This window comes from Helicoverpa armigera, chromosome 27 (genome assembly GCF_030705265.1).
Source record: "Helicoverpa armigera isolate CAAS_96S chromosome 27, ASM3070526v1, whole genome shotgun sequence".
Lineage (NCBI taxonomy): Eukaryota > Metazoa > Arthropoda > Insecta > Lepidoptera > Noctuidae > Helicoverpa > Helicoverpa armigera.
The window spans coordinates 4493607-4513175 of NC_087146.1; the positions used below are offsets into that span (position 1 = coordinate 4493607).

A 19569-nucleotide genomic window follows, 5' to 3' on the forward strand; every position below is an offset into this window, starting at 1 on the left:
CCATTTTTACTTGTAAATGCGTTTGTTTGTTACTCTTTCACGGTAAAACGGCTGAACAAATCGAGATTTTTGTAATGCAAGTGGAATGGAATTTGGTACCTTTCCCTTCGGTAATCTGCTAAAATGTGAGTTAAACCGCAAGAGTAATATAACAAAGCGGAAGAGTTATTTTTTAATCAATAATTTCAAGAACTACTACTGGTCCGATTTATAAAATTCTTGCAGTGTTAGTAGCCCATTTATCCAGTATTTAAATATTTTTATCCGTGTGCGCGGAATAGTGCCTACGTGATGCGGGTGAAACTGCTAACCGAAATAAACCGAATAATAAAAATCTAATATTATTTTATGAACCAGAAAATTTGAGTTGTGACCATTTAAAAATTATAAATATCGATAGAATTCCACTTTTACGAAAAACAAAAGGAAGTGACCACATTTTTATCGACATCGACACTCGAACGACGTAACATATAAACAAACACGTTTATTACGTCTGTTACGTCAAAACGGCTGCACCGATTTCAATGTAAATGACGGACTGGTTGACTGCTGACCAGGTTTGTTATGCAATGCAGATTTTATCCTACTTCGGATGTTATGTGGAATCTAATTAATTTAATTATCGATAGTTTTGTAATAGTTTGATTTGTGTTTCCTTTAAGTGTTTAAGCGATTTCCGTGAAATTTAGTAACATACTTTTTATTTTATGACCCGAATAAAAAATATATTGCTTTTGCACTGTTTGTACCTAAAATAGTGGTAGTTCTTAAAGCTACTAAATCTTTGAACGATTTTTAAGAACCAGCCTATAAGTTGGATTTCCCAAATTACTTTAAATCCGAAAGTAATTCCTGCCCTGTCTGTTTTGTTAGCGAGCCAAAACTTGTGAATCAATTTAAATGGAATTTGGTATACAGATACTCTGAAGCTGACAAATTCTTTTACAACGTAAAATCTTTTTCTTCTAAAGACAAGTAGACATTATCGATAAATCTTACATCGACACTTTCCCCACCCTAGTTATAAGGTCAACAATTCTGATATACTATAATGCTTTACTTAGTAAAACGCGTTTGTCATCAATAACTAAGATATAGTTGACTAAGTAACTATTTCATAGCCTGACCTCGTTCACATAACATTTACTGCACGCAACTATAAGCGTTACACCCATAAAATGTAGGAATTTTGCTTAATTTTAATGTTATCAAAAATGTCACATGTATTTTTATACTCTAGACTAGAGCCTGGAAAAAGAAAAAGGCTACTTATTAATCTGTCGTGGAAAATAGTTCTCCCGCGATTTGGATGGCACAATGAAGACCATGTAGTATAATAACTTTCATGAAAACAAAACGAAAAGATTTATCGATAAATCTTACGTCGAGACTTTCCCCACCCTAGTTATAAGGTCAACAATTATGCACTATATCGGGTGTGTCGTTCATAATCACATTAAATGAAATGCGTTAATATACTGGTTGATATATGTCGATTAACACAAAGAAAAAAGAAAAATACGCAAAAATAAAAAAATGCATTTTTCAAACAAAGTAAATAGAATAAAAATGTGCGAAAATTAGAACACCATATAGAAGTCAGTCATTACAAACAGCTGAAATTCTCCCTTGAAAACTGACAGCTGTCAACTGATCAAAACATTCAATACTCCTAACTTTATCTCTGCTTTACACATGATGTTGTAAATTATGAAAACGAAAAATGAGTCCTGTGGCTAAACCACTGAATGGATTATGTTATTTTTTTTACAATTCACTATAGAATATCATGAAGTACATGTGATAGAATTTAATGTGATTATGAACGACACACCCGATATAATAGTGCTTTACTTAATAAAACGCGTTTGTCATCAATAACTAAGATATAGCTGACTTAGTATTTCATTGCCTGACCTCGTTCACATAGCATTTACTGCACGCAACTATTATAAGCGTTACACCCATAAATGTAGGAATTTTGCTTAATTAAGTTGGCAAAAATGTCACATATAACGTATACTTTAATTTGTTTTAACCTCGGTTAGAAATATTTACATAACATACCTATTTAAAAGTTTTATTTACAAAAAAAAGTAACATTAAAAAATAAAATAAAAAAACAATAATATGAGTTTGTTTAAACGTGCTAATCTCAGGGACCACTAAATCAATTAGAAAACATATTTTACTCTTAGATAGCCCATTTATCGATGAAGACTAGCAGGAGCTAGTTTCCCATATTTATTCAGGTAAAGTAGTTCGCATGGGACACAGGCAAAACCGCTGGAAAAAGCTAAATAAAAGTGGTGTCATAAAAACAGTAGCTATTTTATAAGTCAATTTCCATCATCTCATTACAATTTCCATCAATCAACAAAAATCTTCAAAGTGCGTGCTGTCACAATAAATGAAAGTTTGATTGTCGCGATTATTCACACTTTTACTTACTACTTCGCGGAAACTACTGTTTTTTTCTTTTTTGCTAAAAACTGCGAATTTTACGCTTGACGGCAAATTCTTTAGTAATTGGACACATTAGTGTTACTGATCGGACTAAAAAAAAAAAACAGAAAATATCCATCTAGAAAGGAATCTTAGTATGTGTTTGCTTAAATATGGATTACTAGCTGCTTTCCGCATTTTCCGCGCCTTGAATCTTCCTCCTAGCCTTTCCAAAAACTGCTCATTAAATTACATGGAACGACAGCTTATCTGGCCTCCTCAAACCAGTTGTCAAAATCTCTGGCTCCTGAATACTCTGATTACTAGATTTTCAAACGGCAGCTAGAACCCACAAATTAGTTAATATGCCTTTCGCAAAACGGAGGAACTCTTCATGACATACATAGATGCCTCGTATATTATATTAGCCATATTTAGCCATGATCTCCTCACTGAATACAGTTTTACACTCATGTTTTATCCTAATTTTGCATGTGGTCCCCTGAGCAGCACGTTTTCTTCTTCCATACTCTACTCTTCTATCTGTCGTCATCTCACAAGTAACATTCTAACCATATCACACAGTCCATCCATCGTTTTTTTGATCATCCTCTTCCACAATATCCGAAAGAAAAAGTATTAAACATAATTCCGTGAAATTACAGACACGTCCCGAAAGCAAAGCACACGACGATGGCTGAAACTCCTGAACTGAAGCGAATAGCTGAAAACACGAAGATACAGAGCAACGTCAAGTACCACGCTGACTTCGAGAAGAGCAAGGGGAAATTCACACAGGTATGTATTAAGAAATATAGATGTTTCATCTTGAGAAAGCGGGTGAACCGCCCTTATTTATGTGTACATGGTCTTTGTATGACTCGAGGACTCGGTCACTGCTGAGTGCTCCTATTTTACACACGTGTCTTAGCTGTTTTCGTCAAACGCCTTATAACGCTTATTCCTTCTCTGCATGGTAAGAAATCTGTTCCCTGCATTGGGACAATAAGAACACAAAGTAGCCTGAAATCTGAAAGTTACGATTAATACAAAAAAAAAATGAATACAGAAAGATCAGGTGCCCCGTGCACCTGACCTCTCCCCGGTGGTGTCGGCTCCCATCGGGTTATGAGAGTGAAGTAACAGAGAGTGCACCTGTGTTTGCGCAAATGCTTGTGCACTATAATATGTCCTGCGCAACTGGCTGATCTCCTTAGTGAGAACAGCCGCCGTGGCTCAAATCAGTCTACAATCTCTATCAAAATAGCAAAGAAACAGCTCTAAACTTCAATTCAGTACAAATCTTACTTACAGGTTGCCGACGACCCAGAAACCTTAAGAATTAAAGCTAACACGAAGATAATCAGCAACGTAGCTTATCATGGAGAACTGGAGAAGAAGGCTCAGATGGAGAAACAGCGCCAGATCAATGAGAATGGAGAAATTGTTGGTAAGTTGGTCACAATGTTGGCTGGTTGGTAAATGTTGTGTGTTTGGTTATGTTGGTGCTGTGTTGGACTGAATTTTGATTTGACAAATAATTACTTTTTATTTTAATATTTGTTGTTCTATAAAGTTAATTAATTAATAATTCATTTAATTAAGGTAATTTGAGATTCCACCTAAATTATCAAGTACATATATACATATACTAAAGAGGATATTTTTTTATTCAAAGCGGAAATAAAATTACTGTCTTAACTATGCAAAATTCATTACAAAAAAACGCTGGATGATCCAAAGAATTCGATAACTTACATCCGTAAGATAATTCGAGTTACAAAGTAATTAAATATTCATGATCATTATTAAGTTATTATCAAAATTCAGTCCACACATTAAAAATCAATTCCATAATAAGACTGTCCGAACAATTTTTACACATATTTAAATTACAAATTTTATATGAATCTATAGTTTAAAGAGTATATTTCACAAACTAATTTTCAGTATGTTAATAGTTGCAGAAACTCGTTTTTTTTAGAAAGGTGTTGCCAGCTTATAACACTAAAATTCTAATATTTTCAAAAACTTGTTTTGACGGTCTTATTGATATCAAAAAGGTACATTTTCTCATCGCTCATGGTCCATTTAATGTGGTCCCATGTCCAAATCATTGATGGTTTACCAACATTTGTTGCTAACTCTCATATCGACCATTTAATCGGAAAAATAACATTGTCATAGAAAAACGAATAAAGGAATACTGCATTATTAATATAAATTTTGTAGGGGCCCTATACATATATCACAATAACGGGATATTGGTTGTCACACCTAGAAAGTTGTTAAAATTGTAAAGGAACAATATGGGTTTCTTTTGTCACATCTTCCTACCGCAACATAGTTGGGAAAAGGCTAGTCAGATAATGATCTTCCAAAGTCACTACCAGTCAAACTTCATAGTGGTCAATCGTTCCTACCCATTATTAGATAGATACATGTAAAGTAGAAGTTTTAGTTATTACAAAATAACTGCCGGAAAAAAAGTCACAGTGCATGCATGACTGTGCCTATTCGATTCGAAGCAGGTCATCTTCAAATCTGACAAAACATCTTGTTGACATTAGAAGTCTGAAATCGCCAATCCGCCGAGACCAAGCGTGGTCATTAATGCACAATCCTTCTCCGCGTGAGAGGAGGCCTGTGCCCTGCAGTGGGACAATAAAAAGGCTGATGATGAGTACATATTAAGGCGTTAAGTCCACCTTTGTACATAGTTTTCAATATGTGTGCATAAAGTACTATAAATAAATAAAAATATATGCTATGTCACCCGGTTAAGTAGATCAGATAGGCAGGAGTTTTATGCCAATAGTACTACATGTAGCACCCAGGTTGTAGATGAATTCAAAATACCTGAAAATGCATGACCAGTGAAATCACGTCTAAAAATATATTTTTTCCTCAACCACTATCATTAATTTAATTATAGTTCAGTTGGCAATTTTCCTGCTCAATACTGACTGAAAATGAAACTATTTTCCTGTATCTAGACAGAACTTAGTTTTTTTTTTACTTTGTGTTTTTCAAGCATTTTATGTTCATTTTTAATTGTTTCCCGTGATTTTGTAACTGTCTTCAAAAAATGTTGCCATCCTTAAAATTACCTACTATGTGGTAATATTGTGTTAATTCAAGTTATGGTGTATTTTCATACGATTTGTTTAAAGTTCGAGTTTTTTGAATAACAATCATTATTCACTATGACATATTTAAATAATACGGGTAGAATACGACCTTCATTTTTGAAGTCGGTTTAACCAAATTTGCATGAAGGGATTTTTAGTAAGAAGAGTTAGAAAATGTATACTTGGAGTCCATAAAAAAACATCTGTTTATAATTACTTATGGTAAAAATAACGGGTAGATATAGCAATTTATTCGGGTAAAGGGAAAAGCGATAACTCCAAAATTAATATGCATGCTATTATATTATTGTAACGGTGACTGTTAATTTCATAGGTAGTTAAAATCCTTTTAGGGTGTCCTTGATGCTATGCATATGATACGAACCGCATAAAATTAATATCAAGGATACAGATGAATTTCTAAAATCGGTGTCAGGGAGTTCCCTTATCATACAAACTTAATACTATTAATGCAGAAAAAAAGTTAACAGTCTATAGTGTATCTATAGTGTTTTACATAGTAGAACAATTAATGTTATTTTTCCGACCCCCATACATATGTTTCTAATCAACCTCCCCTTTAGAAGTGCCATCGGACAACTATCACCAACAAATCGACAACTACGCAACAGAAATGCTGCCCCCAAACATACCGCCCCCAAATCTGCCCCCGAAGAACCACTACCAGACCCCAGCAACCACGTACCACCCGCCGCCAGTGCAGCAACCAATGCAGCAACAGGTTGCTCACCAACCTTCGGGACATAATAGACAGTATCAAGAACAGTACTATAAGCCTAAAGAGGAATACTATCCTCAATATCAAGAATATCAAGGCCAATATTACCAGCAATATCAGAATTATCCGGTGCAACAGCAACAACAAAGTCAGCAACAGAAGATTGGCAGGATTCAGGATTATGATCCGATCAGTGACGGGCCTAGAGCGCCGCCGAACACGCAGAGGGCGTCGGCTACGCTTATTTATAATAGCACTAGTGATGGGAAACGAGGTTTGTTATGTTTGCGTTTTTGTGAAAACTGTTTAATTTGGTATACACTCGAGCAAAAAAATCTGATCATTACCTGGATTTTTTGCTCGAGTTTTATTTATTTGCTTTTTATGTTGTGGGTCCAAACTTTCATTCATTTTATGTTTTCACTTATTTTTTGTTTTCTTTTTGGTGTTGGGTTTTGTTATTCAAGCAATTTTTGATGTTCATAAAAAAATCTTCTTTGACAAAAACTACATAATTTTCCTTATAAAACCGTAAGTTTCTTATTCTATGTATTTAAAAATGTATTATAAATCGAACCCAAGATTAATTCAGTTTCGGATTTCATGTAAAAGCGATTTCACTATTCTCAATATTTATTTTATAATTATATCTGTAAATGATCTTGATACTGTTACTTATTAGACTACTGTTTATTTTCTGCGTCTTGAGGAAACTACTGGGATTTAAAGTAATATATACCCTTTTTCAGGCTCCATACTACCTTTCTACATTTTATTTAAATCGGTTCTGTAATTTCTGTATGAAATCGTGACAGACACTTTTATTTTTTACACTAGCTGTTTTCCCGTGGTATCACCCGCGTCACGTGGGAATTTCTTCCCGTACTTGGATAAAATATAGCCTGTATTACTAGGGGATAGTGTGGCTCCTAAACAAATTAATTATCAAATCGGTTCAGTAGTTTCGGAGCCTTTAAGAATACATATATTTCTTGATTATTTTCAGTTAACTTATAAGCTAATAATTACACTATAATCATCAGGTTCCCACCAGCAAGTGCAGCAGCAACAACAGCAACAAAGCCGTCACATTGGTCGCGTGACCGACCTCGACCCGCTGGCCAATGAACTGCCTAGACAGCCCGCCAACCATCACAACCAGGTTAGTGTTTTAAAAGGAGAAAAGGTTGCGAGACTGTCTGATAATCGGTACAAAATGGCCTCGCCGGGGCCAATATAGTTCGATGAAAATTGGTGCAAAATTATCGCTGTTATAAAATGTAGGATTACATAATTCTCTCAGTTTGGGTGTCACAGGTCAGAGTTGTAGATTTTGAATATGAAAAGTGAATAATGAAGGTATTTTTACCCAACTGCCAAGAAGCATAGTGTTTTTAACTTTTTTGGGGACTTTTTACTCCGCTGAGAACTAATTTAAGAACACGTTAAAAAGGAGCCTTTAACCGTCCCTCGTACCCATGAATTTTCTAAAGACAATTGAAAAAGAATTATGTTAATTTAGACAAAATGATCCAAACTTATGTCAAACAATTACCTAGTTGATATAATTACAAATGATTATAAAGTGTTTATTTTAAAGTGTTAATTTTATATTTTCAGCGAGTATACATCGCTATGTACGACTACGAGGCGAGCGACAGCGATGAGGTAAATTAAAACAAACGCAGTTTTATCAATTAATTAATTGAGATTATTAACAGAACACAACTTTCATTACAAGTTTCACCAATTACAATATAGTAGTGTTGTTAAAACATACTGGTATTAATTTACATAGATATTTACAACACATATCATAAACTATAAAAAAATAAAAAACTTAATTTTTTTACAAGGATAGTTTTTTATATACATATTGTTGTTTATTTATATTCACGAGGTTTACTTTCGGCTTATGTTTAAACACCACCCAAAAAAGTACCTATTTTACTACCAAAAAAATTCTAAACGGTTACCAAAATGGATAAATGGTCACCAAATAACGTTTCCAAAAATATTATTAGATAAAACCATTTTTTCTTATTATTGACTACTAAAAAAATTTATGGACGCCTTTAAAATACACTTTAGACCAAATATTATATATTGTAACTACTTAGATGTTACCAATTATGTGGGATTGAATGTTTCTGAACGATCGAGATGTGTGTAAGATGATGGACGTTTCTAAACGAATGAGTGGGAGTAAGAGGGAATGAATGAATGAGAGTGAGAGATTGGTTTAGAGATTTTTAATTTAAAAGATGGAAGAGTTAACATACGATGTACCTAACGATTTTAAGTAAAAAAATAGTAATAAACAGTTTAGATTGAAATTCAACGGTTATTATTTAATTACGCAAGTATTCCACGAACCCTGATCCCCACAGTTTTGGGGGCTCGTCCGGGATCAGTGCTGTGGATACGATTCGTACCGACGAACAAAGACGCCACGTGGAACGCCATTACGCCTCTGCACGCCGCACCGGTTTCCTTCGAAAATTATTACGACGACGACGACGACTAACGAAAACTACGACGCTACGACTACGACGATTTCAAGAGGATGTCGAAGGATACTGATGCCGGTGGTTCACCAGACCACGAGCAGCTCTGGTACACCAAGGACGCCGTTCCATCGTTCAGCGGGCAGGACAAGACGTACCCCGTCTCGAAATGGATTCAAGATATCGAGGATAATAAAGACATATTCCAGTGGTCACCAATACAACAGCTCATCGTCGCCAGGCGCTCGCTTACTGCATGTCGATTCTATAAAATATCACAACTCACTTCGACATCACTCTCACTTCGACTTCGATCTAAAGGTAGAATTCCGTGGACGCGACAATAGTCAACCTATGAAAATGTATGGCACCGTTGCCGAGGCCCGTGACAGTCGCGCGCGGCCGACGAATTTCGTAAGCTGCTCGCGGCATTGTCAACAATTTAATTCTGGTTTTACTAAAATTCTATAGATGTTATTAAGCGCTAGACCATGTTGAGAAGCGTACGGCCGCCAGCGGCTCACGAAATTCGTCGTCCGCGCGCGACTGTCGCGGCCCTCGGCAGCGGTGCCATACATTTTCATAGGTTGACTTTTGTCGCGCGCGGCTGCGACAATCGCGACCCACGGAATTCTACCTTAAAGTTTCGTGATTGACATTGTCAAACTACACTAGCGCTACACTATCGAGCGTGTTGACAAGTTGAACTAAATCAAAGTCGAGATTTTGACAGATCTGCCAAAATCTGTCTATCTATAGGGAGGTAGGGGAGATGGGCAGTTGGAGACATGATCAAATCAGATTAAAAGGGGGTCCTTTTATTCTGATTTGATCATAGTTTTTTTTTTTTATTGGGTAGTTTACGTTACCGACTGGTAACAGTGTTCATCCATAGACTATCTGTCATTTCTGTGAGTTGTCAAGAACAAACACTCGTAAAAGTACTTAAATATTTTGTTGCGGTTTCGGATCGTTATAAAGAGAAAACTAATGAAAGGTATGTGTATTTTCTATTATTAATGATTGATTGTCAAAATCTCCAGTTACGATTATAGTAAGTCGATGCAATCCACACCTATTATACCTCTAGAAGAGGTACTACAGCAATAGTTTATGGGCCCCACGTTTTATTTTAGTCTAATATGACCGGGACCACCTACGTAGGTTGACAGGTAAGTAACTATTTTTATTTTCTAGTTTTCAGTGCACATAAGATAAAACCGTTTTACTTAAGTTTTTACCGATTTTTTTTATAAACTAAGTCAAAGTGTCCAATGCTCCCTATGGTAGGGAGGCTTGGACATACCATGTAATGTATAATTTGTAAATTTTTGTTCTTCTTCTTCAGTGAAAATTTGTGAGGTTATAAATCTGCGCTAAAAATCCTTTATAGAATCTTGTTTCAGGTACCGTTGCCAACTTGATCTAGGGACTCCATATTTATCAGCTGTTAATTTTATTTTTTAACCTTTTGATACCTCTTGTATTGCTCGTTATATTAAATCTTTAGGAATTTCCCGTCGCAAACCATTCTTTTTAACCCCCGACGCAAAAACGACGGGGTGTTATAAGTTTGACGTGTCTGTGTGTGTGTGTGTGTGTATGTGGCATCGTAGCTCCCAAACGGATGATCCGATTGTAATGCGGTTTTTTTTGTTTAAAAGGAATGTCATTCGGGAGTGTTCTTAGCTATGTTTGGTGGAAATCGGTTCAGGTCTTCAAGGTCATCAGCTCGTTTGTTAGGTGTGATAGGAATGTTACACGCTCAGTTTACTTGCAAGCATATGTGGGATCTAAAATTTGAAATACTAATGTCTTCTGGCACCACTGAGCTGGTCTGCTGTTAGGACACGAAGATAGGTAACCCTGAACTGCCTTTTAGTAAACCCATCGAGTTTGGGCTCGTTTAATTTGTCTTGACTAGTTTTCTTCATGTTTCTAATTGACGAGAACCTAAAGCTGGAAATGGGATGTGGCGGATGAAACCCTAGAATGATATATAACCCTGGATCAACAAAGGTCCATCTTTATTGTTTCTCAATCTGTGCAATTCTCCCAGAGCCAGTTTGTCATGAGGATTGTTAAACAGCTTCCTTTGGCTGAGATCGCATTAGCGAACCCATCATAAAAGAAGGAAACATTAAGGAGCTCCTTTAAAAAACCATGAAATAAAATAAAATTATAAATTAAAAAAAACCCCCGACCCAAAAAAGTACGCAATTATTATGACAAAATGTTATAAACGATAAACCCTATAAAAAGCAAAAAGTAATTTTAAACACTACGTAAGTACCAACTAAAGCATGTCAGACTAAACAAAATTTTGACGTGTCGACGGTTTTATTTAAACCGTTTAAATATCTCGTAATGTTGAAACTGATTGTAATTTTTAGGATAGCTCTTTGATTTTATCTAGCCAAACATAAGAAATGGCAATAAAAGTTGATTATCTGTAAAATCTGATTTTTTATGCAATAAATGTGAAAAAGTGCCCATCCCTCCCCTACCTCCCCTAAAGTATGAAATGACATTACGAATCGAAGTGAAATGCGAGTTGTTGATCGAGTTTTATAGAATCCCAATACTGGTACAGCCGCGCTCTGGTTCCGAGCCGAAAAAACCTTCAAGACATGGGACGAGTTGAAAACGGCTATCTCAAAGGAATTTCCTGACACGTTGGATCAAAAAACAGTGCATGAATTAATGAGTGCGCGTAGAAAAAAACCCAGTGAGTCCCTATTAGAGTACCTATATACAATGAAGGAATTAGGAAAACGTGGTAAAATGCCGGACTATATCGCCATCCGCTACATTGTAGACGGGATACCTGACTTAGAGAGTAACAAAATCATGCTTTACGGTGTTACGACATATCCAGATCTAAAAGAAAAGTTTAAAATTTATGAGATGGTGAAAGAAAAAATGAAGGCGAGAACATTGAGTGTGCGCAGTAAGCCTCAAGCGGTGAGTCACAATGATTATCATAAGCCATTTCAAGCAAGATGTTACAGCTGCGGCGATCGAAGCCACATGTCAGACCAGTGCCCGAATAGCAGTAAAGGCAAGAAATGTTTCCATTGTAACGATTTTGGACATATTTCGGTAGAATGTCCGAATAAGAAGCATGCAACGCCTTCAAAACATTCATGCAATCAAGAAAGATGGCGGCGGCGGTGAACGAACAACCCGAACAACTGAACGGCACGAATATCCACGGAGTCGCCCGACACCGGACGCAGCTACGCGACTTCCGCCGAAGCAGACCTACTTCACGAGTGAGATTGAGAACGAGAGCGATCGCGATGAGATCGACGACGTCGTGCACGATGTTCATGTTGTCAACACGGGTATGAAGTGCGCCACGATTCATGATGAACGAAACGCAACGTATGACAGTGACAGCTCATCAAGTGACGTTATCGATCAAGATCAAGATGTCAATAATAACAACAACATAGCACTGTTTACATCGAAATCGCGCCAGAAACCGCTGAAAACGGTGGAAATATGCGGTAAAACAACAGATGCGCTGGTGGATTCGGGCAGCGATATCAATCTTATTACGGATGAGTGTCGTCGTCAACTAGGAATGAGTGTTAACGGTGATAGTGTTTCGGTAAGTGGTTTAGGTTTATCAGTGATAAAAACGAGTGGTTCGTGCACAGTGGACATTGTTATAGACAATAAGAAATACGAAAACGTTAAGTTTTATGTTATCTCGAAACGTGAAATGCCTTTTTGTATCATATTAGGCAATGATTTTTTACAAAGAGTGACAATGTGTATGAGTGGTAATTCTGTGTGGTTTGGTAGTAAAGATGACGACTGGTTGAGCTGCATGTTGAGTGAGGCTTATGTGTGCTATGATTTTCCTTCCACAGATCATATTAAAGATAACAAGGTGCGAAACAAAGTTCAACAGTTAGTTAAAAGTTACAAACCTCAGCAAGGTAAAGAATCTCCCATACAAATGAAGATTATTGTCAAGGATGATGTCCCTGTAGCACAACGTCCCCGAAGGATTTCATTGAAAGAACAACAAGAGGTAGAAACACAAGTTAAAGAATGGTTAGATAAAGGCATCGTTCGGGTAAGTCACTCTGAATATGCTAGTCCCTTAGTACTTGTTCGGAAAAGGGATAGATCTGTGAGAAAATGTGTTTATCATAGAAAATTGAAGCCAAAGGTCCAAGGTCCCTACAAATTTAGGAAAGTTAAAATGAAAGACCGTTACGATGTAGAAAAAGTATACAATGAAAAAAGAGATGAATGCCGGTTGGTTTTTCCCCTTAAGTTTTGTTTAAAAATAAGTTTAACTGTTTGTCAAAAAAGTTGTTAGTCATGTTTAATACCTAAGATATTTTGTTAAATTCTAAGAAGATCCTTTGTTTAGGTTTAAAAAGATTTTTTGTTTAATTTAAGCCTTACGATGTAAACTCAATGATGTTTATTTGGTAAAGTGTCTGAGGACAGACACTCCGTCAGGATGACCGAATGTGGGATTGAATGTTTCTGAACGATCGAGATGTGTGTAAGATGATGGACGTTTCTAAACGAATGAGTGGGAGTAAGAGGGAATGAATGAATGAGAGTGAGAGATTGGTTTAGAGATTTTTAATTTAAAAGATGGAAGAGTTAACATACGATGTACCTAACGATTTTAAGTAAAAAAATAGTAATAAACAGTTTAGATTGAAATTCAACGGTTATTATTTAATTACGCAAGTATTCCACGAACCCTGATCCCCACAATTATGTAATACCATGACTCCTAATTTGGTCATTTTTGTTAGACTAAAAAAGCTAACGATCGCTAGAATATTTCCTAAATACCAATTAATATACTAGGGTTCCCAAACTTACGTCGCTTATTTATTGTTATATGAATTTGTGTGTAACTCAGTGCGTTTAAAATGTAAGCACGCAACATGCAGCAAGCATGGCTTCTGTCACGGCTCCGGCGCTGCGGGGCTCCGGCGGTCCCATGCGAGCTTATCGTCGCAGATGGTTTTCACGCTCACCACCGCAGCTTCGGCTTGCTGGCCGGCTCCGCCGGCCAGCCTCAGCCGCGGCGGCGAGCGTTAAAACTACCTGCGCCTCAGCTCGCAGGCCGCCTCGCCCCTCCGCGCCTACGCGGTTTTGAATTGCACACTAGGGGTAGGGCAGACAAGACTAAGCGGAGTCGGTTTTGCAGCATTCGTTTAGGTCACTAACTTTGATTTTTGGTAGTAATATTAATCTTTTAGTTGGATAGAATTTGGTGACCATTAATCCATTTTGGGAACCAAAAATAATATGTGTGCGAGATTTGCGATTTTTCTGATGTTATTTTATTTTTTTTGGATCATAATATTATATACTTTAGTGCCCTTTTAATAAAGTCAATTTATTTTTTTTGGAGTTGTTTATTTTATTTGGTGCCTCAGCCTAGAGTCTTAAAAATATTTTTGGTGACCGCCTAAATTATACCCTTTACTTTCCATTTATTTTGAACAAAACCATGAGTAATAAAAACAGACATGCCGGTGGATTATTTTAATATATTTTTTATTTACTTTTAAAAACTCATCACTCAATGATTATCACATAAAAAATATTGCTTCTAAAAACACACTATACACCTTTCAGGTATCATTCCGCGAAGGCGACTTAATTTCCAACGTAACATCGATCGATTCCGGCTGGATGACCGGACAGGTACTACGCACGGGTCGCACCGGCATGCTCCCGGCCAACTACGTCGAACTAGCGCCCTCCAACGCCGTCCCACAACACTACGACAACTGACCGGGTCACTGACCTCCCGACAACCGAAGCACTTGGTTGCTGCATGCCAGGTGACCCCGAAGCGCTTGGTTGCTGCATGCCAGGTGACAGCGTTTGGTTGCCGACAACCAAATGGGATAAAAAAATATGTTATTACTGAAATTAAGTAGTGGTACGTCTATTTATTATTTTTTATGTGTATTTTTATGCTATTTTAAGTAGCATTAGGTTGTGCTTCAAATAGTGGAGGTTAGAGGTTGTTTTACAGATTTGGTAGGTTGGTCAACCAATACATTTTTCAACATTTTTGGCGGTGATTTTTCAATCATCGTAAGTTCGATAGCTTGGCAACCAAATGCTACAAAAAGGTTAACCAATCTCTGACTGGTTAAGCCGATCACCATATAGTGATTTCATAGATTTTTTAAATAAAATTTTAAATGAATGTGCCTCGAAATTATCATGAATTTGACTGGTATCAGTTGAAAATGCACTTTTTGGCACTCTTCAAACGCGCATTTTAAATGTATATCAATTTTATCTTCTACAAATGTAGATTTTAACATTTACTATTATATTCGACAGCAAATAAAATCATAAGCAATGGCTGGACCAATTTTGATAATATCAAAAAGAACTTTTGGATAAAATTTTCACGAAAAATGATAAATTCGTAGCTTTTTATGTAATTGCCACTAACGTTACATTTTGTAGATTTTTTTATGTATAAATATTAAGAATATAAAATATAACTTTTCGCGAAATTTATTTATAATATTAAGATTTTAAAAGTATATATTTTTGTTACCTCTTATAAAAAGATTCTTACAATAATTCAAAATCATACTCAAAACTTATTTTTGAGAGGTGGCGAAAATATATAAAAATATTTTAAATTAAACTAGTTTTCAGTATATTAAAAAAAAGCTTATATATTTTATACGCATGCATATTAAGTCGGATTCTTATGACTGAATTTTAAATAAAAATAATGTTAAAAAGGCTGGATTTCTATAAGCTGTATCAAGGCCTTAACTTCTATAAATATAAGAATTAAATGTATGAAAAACCTGAAAAAACCTAAACTACTTAACACATTCTTTAAAAACATATTCCAGATATATTTAAATACTTTTCTCGTATTTAGAACTTACAATATATATTTTTTTGATACATAGTCTGAACTCATATAGAAAGTTATTTAAGCGAACAAATTCTGTTTATTTAAGCATTTAATATTCATTCCACTTTTTAAGTTATACTTTTTTTCTCTACAGTGTTTTAATATGGTCATTGGTATTTTACATTTAAGCGTATTCTTATGACCTTTTAAGCGTTTAAAAATCATAATTTATGTCAATGCAACTGTAAAACAGAGATAGGAAAATACTTGAGTCACACATTGATATCATATCTTATGAAAAAAAAACATTGTCTGTAAAGTCGTTTTACTGACGATAGTTGAACGTGATAACGTGAGTAGCTGCCGATTGTGCCTCTTTGTCGCTCGCTGCGTGCTCTCGCTTGCACTTCAAGCCTTAAACGGAACGCCTCAGAGCGAGGTAACGCCTCAGAGCGAGGTAACGCCTCAGAGCGAGGTAACGCCTCAGAGCGAGGTAACGCCGCATGAGTCATGTTTTTTCGTGCGTGCAGCCGGCTCCATCGATTTATAAGACGTTGTCACGTCAAAACTAACAAAATATGAAATATTGTTATACTTTAACTAAGTAATAATTAACATTAAAAGTACCTGGTTCAGGTCAAAATCTTGTAAATAAACATGTTAGATTAACAATATATTAATATGAGTTTATCCAATAAGCGTGAGATGCACTATTTAACTATAACGATAACCAAACCATAACCAGCCGTATACTTGCCGCCCATTGGTCACATCGGTGGTTTGACAACTGAAAATGGTTCGGTTATCGTTATAGTTAGATTGTGTAACTTACTGTAAGTATATAAGGTACCAATATAATCACTTGCAGATTTGAAGGTTGTACATAAGTTCAGCAGTCTTATGGCTAAACTGGTGATGATGACATTATGAATTACCTAAAAATGGTAGTCTGGAATATATCGCCTATGTATATTGACATGATCGGTGGTGAAACATCAGGATTTCTTAAAAAATAACTGTACTCTATTTGAGAAGTTACTCGTATCATATGTAATACATTTGAGAAGTGAACAATCTTGTTAGTACTTTTTACTCAAATAAATATTGAAAAATTAACTACTGGTTAAAATCATTATTTTAATAGATTGAGCAACTGTTAATAATCAATATTACAGTTGCTCAATCTATTATTAAATATATGCATACATATTAATCTTTTAGTAAATACAATTATTTACATCAAATTTGAGCATATTTTATTTTTAGACTCGAGCTTTTAAGTAAAATGCATGAATTTTTTAATAAAACATCAAGATTATTTATAAATGCCTTCTCAAATGGAGTATAAATATTAATAAAACTATGTTTTTTTTGGCAAATTCACCATTTCCGCAGGTGGTTAAATTGGTACGCAAAATATACAACTGATATCAAAATGTAAAGGTTACTGCATAATATTAGGCACTGTTATATTTATACAATACTCTTATGTATCATCATCATCATCAGCCTATCGCAGTCCACTGCTGGACATAGGCCTCTCCAAGTGCACGCCACTGAGATCGATTATCGACTCTTATGTATAAACATTCCATATTGTGACAATAATTTAGTGGCAGTTTTTAATAGATTAAGTATTCATTTTAATATTTTTCTTGCATTTTTTTTTAATAGTACTCAGATTTGTCAATGCATTTTCAGTAAAATATAATGGGGTTGTTATGAATTCAAAAATGCAAAGTTGCATACATTAGCTGTTTTGATTAGGGAAATAAAAACTCTCAATAGCTTTTTTTATCAGTTCTCTTTTATTTGAATCACAGATAATCAACAATTCAATTAATTTGAGACTGGGGTAAAGTTTTAGTTGGGGTACTTTTATACCCCTTGTGGGTTCCATTTTTATCATAACTTGGGTCACAGTAGCCTTAATGGGTCATATCTTCATTCCAATGGGGTCTTAGAATGGATACTGAGGGTAAAATATACCCTTTTGGGTAAAAATAACCTTTATTTTATCATAAACTGTATATTTTTCTTATATGGCTTCAGTTTTTAATCTGTTAATAGCAATAACTTGATTGTTAAACTTACTGTTATATCTTAACCATCACAAACGCTATATATTATATAGGACCAGTATTAAGTTACAGTGCCTTTTGTAATATTTAATAAATTTTATAAGCTATTCTTTGGTTTTATTAAAATCGTACCTAAGATTATGATACAAGATGGTGATTTGCATCCATATCAAATTCAAGGATGTAATTATACTGATGATTCTCGACCCAAATCAACAATAAAATGGGTAGGTATTTTTTTTTCTTATTTACGGAAATCCGTGGGTATAAAAAAAAAACATTATTTCGGATAAGTGACATCCATATGGGTTAGTCAACAAAGAACACTGAAACCTATTGGTGAAGCGTCAATGTCTTTTTTTTTTCAATGCAAATATTTATTCAATAATAAATTAAATACATAAGTTATTTTTCCCGCAACTTAAAAATTTATTTCGATCATTTTCATATTAATAATAACCCAATTGAGTCTCTGGTGATGATATCCGAACGACAATACTAGCTACCGCAGCGCCCATTGGTTCGTATCGAGTGTTCTAGAAGATACCCGCAACAAGCTAGCAGTGTTGCGTCTGGCCACCGCCATGGACGGACGTAGTACTTCTCCCGCCGCCATTCGCATTGTGTCGAATACACACCGCTCCGCGTCATTATTTCCCTATATGTGATTTCCTGAAGATTCTCGTGTAATAATTGAACCTGCTGCTAGAAGACATTGTGGACTTATAGTGCAGTGCTGATTTCACGAGTTTTAACCAGTCCACCGGTGGATGAACCTAGATTTAGCTCGCCGGCCGGCAGCCCTTACCGCGACCACGCGCCCTGGAACGAGGCATCTTCACATCTCGCTGGTTCTAAGTGAGGTCCCTGGATTCACAAGGTACGTGGGCTTTATTGCTGCAAATAGTTGTAGTGGGTATTGGTGTCTAAAGGAATATCATCAGCAGGGATTTAATTGAAATACGATTTGGGTTTCACCGCCATATTGTTTTTCCCGCATTCGATTTTCAAGATTTGAAATCACCGCTCCCGCATACCGCATTTCTCTTTGCTTTCTTCATTCAACCTTCTAAATTTGTCCCAATTAAATCCATTAACTTTTTATTATTTTTCCCCGATGAGGCTATTTACACGCCTCATCACCTATGTTAGTAAAAACCTAATATCTATCTATTTAAAATTATTTCGATACAAGGTGGTTGTTCACGATGCATCTGTGAACAACATCACCTAACAGAGGAGAATCGTACCTCTCCGCTATCAAATCAAATCTCTTTATTTTCAGGCTGCATAGGCCCATAGATATATACCTTAAAGAATAACATACATAATATATTATACAAAACATTGTTAGTACATAAAAAAACTTAAATCTATGTTAGTAACACTTCACTACGCACTATGTCACTCAGTGCGGTTCTGTGGCACTTGTCCGCGGAAGCGACGGAACACCACGCCCTCTGGCCAGAAGTTCTCGTCCAACACGAGGTGCAGGAAACACGTCGACACGCTATGGTCTTCAGGATGGAGTTGGAGCTAGCCCGCACTCTGCAGAGCAAAGAGGCAGATTTCTGTCTAACAATGGCGTGGAAGCCATCAACGCGTGCCTCGGCGAACATACCTGATGCACTGCAGAAACGGGGCAGCCCCATCAACATCCTAAACCCATTATTGTATGGATAGTATTTAAACGAGTGACTGTGAATTACAATTTTAAGTGTCAAAATTAATTAATTTGGGTTATATAATTACTGAGCGACTGACTGCAAGTGAC

General features: G+C 35.9%; 1 protein-coding gene across 3 annotated transcripts in view; it reads left to right on the top strand.

Moving 5' to 3' along the window:
- Positions 1 to 17902, top strand: part of LOC110384640 (LIM and SH3 domain protein Lasp) — a 41992-nt gene extending 24090 nt beyond the window's left edge. Inside the window, exons 3-9 of one of the 3 annotated variants that reach the window (XR_010277879.1) lie at positions 3114 to 3246; positions 3763 to 3898; positions 6164 to 6592; positions 7362 to 7480; positions 7939 to 7986; positions 14454 to 16153; positions 16190 to 17902. Coding sequence is in view for 1 of the 3 variants with exons in the window: in XM_064042159.1 (XP_063898229.1) it covers positions 3114 to 3246; positions 3763 to 3898; positions 6164 to 6592; positions 7362 to 7480; positions 7939 to 7986; positions 14454 to 14612 (1024 nt within the window). In the remaining 2 variants the exon portion in view is untranslated. Of the gene's footprint in view, positions 1 to 3113; positions 3247 to 3762; positions 3899 to 6163; positions 6593 to 7361; positions 7481 to 7938; positions 7987 to 14453 lie in introns of all 3 variants that reach the window. The other 2 variants (XR_010277880.1, XM_064042159.1) reach the window with 2 other exon arrangements.
- Positions 17903 to 19569: the final 1667 nt, after the last annotated feature.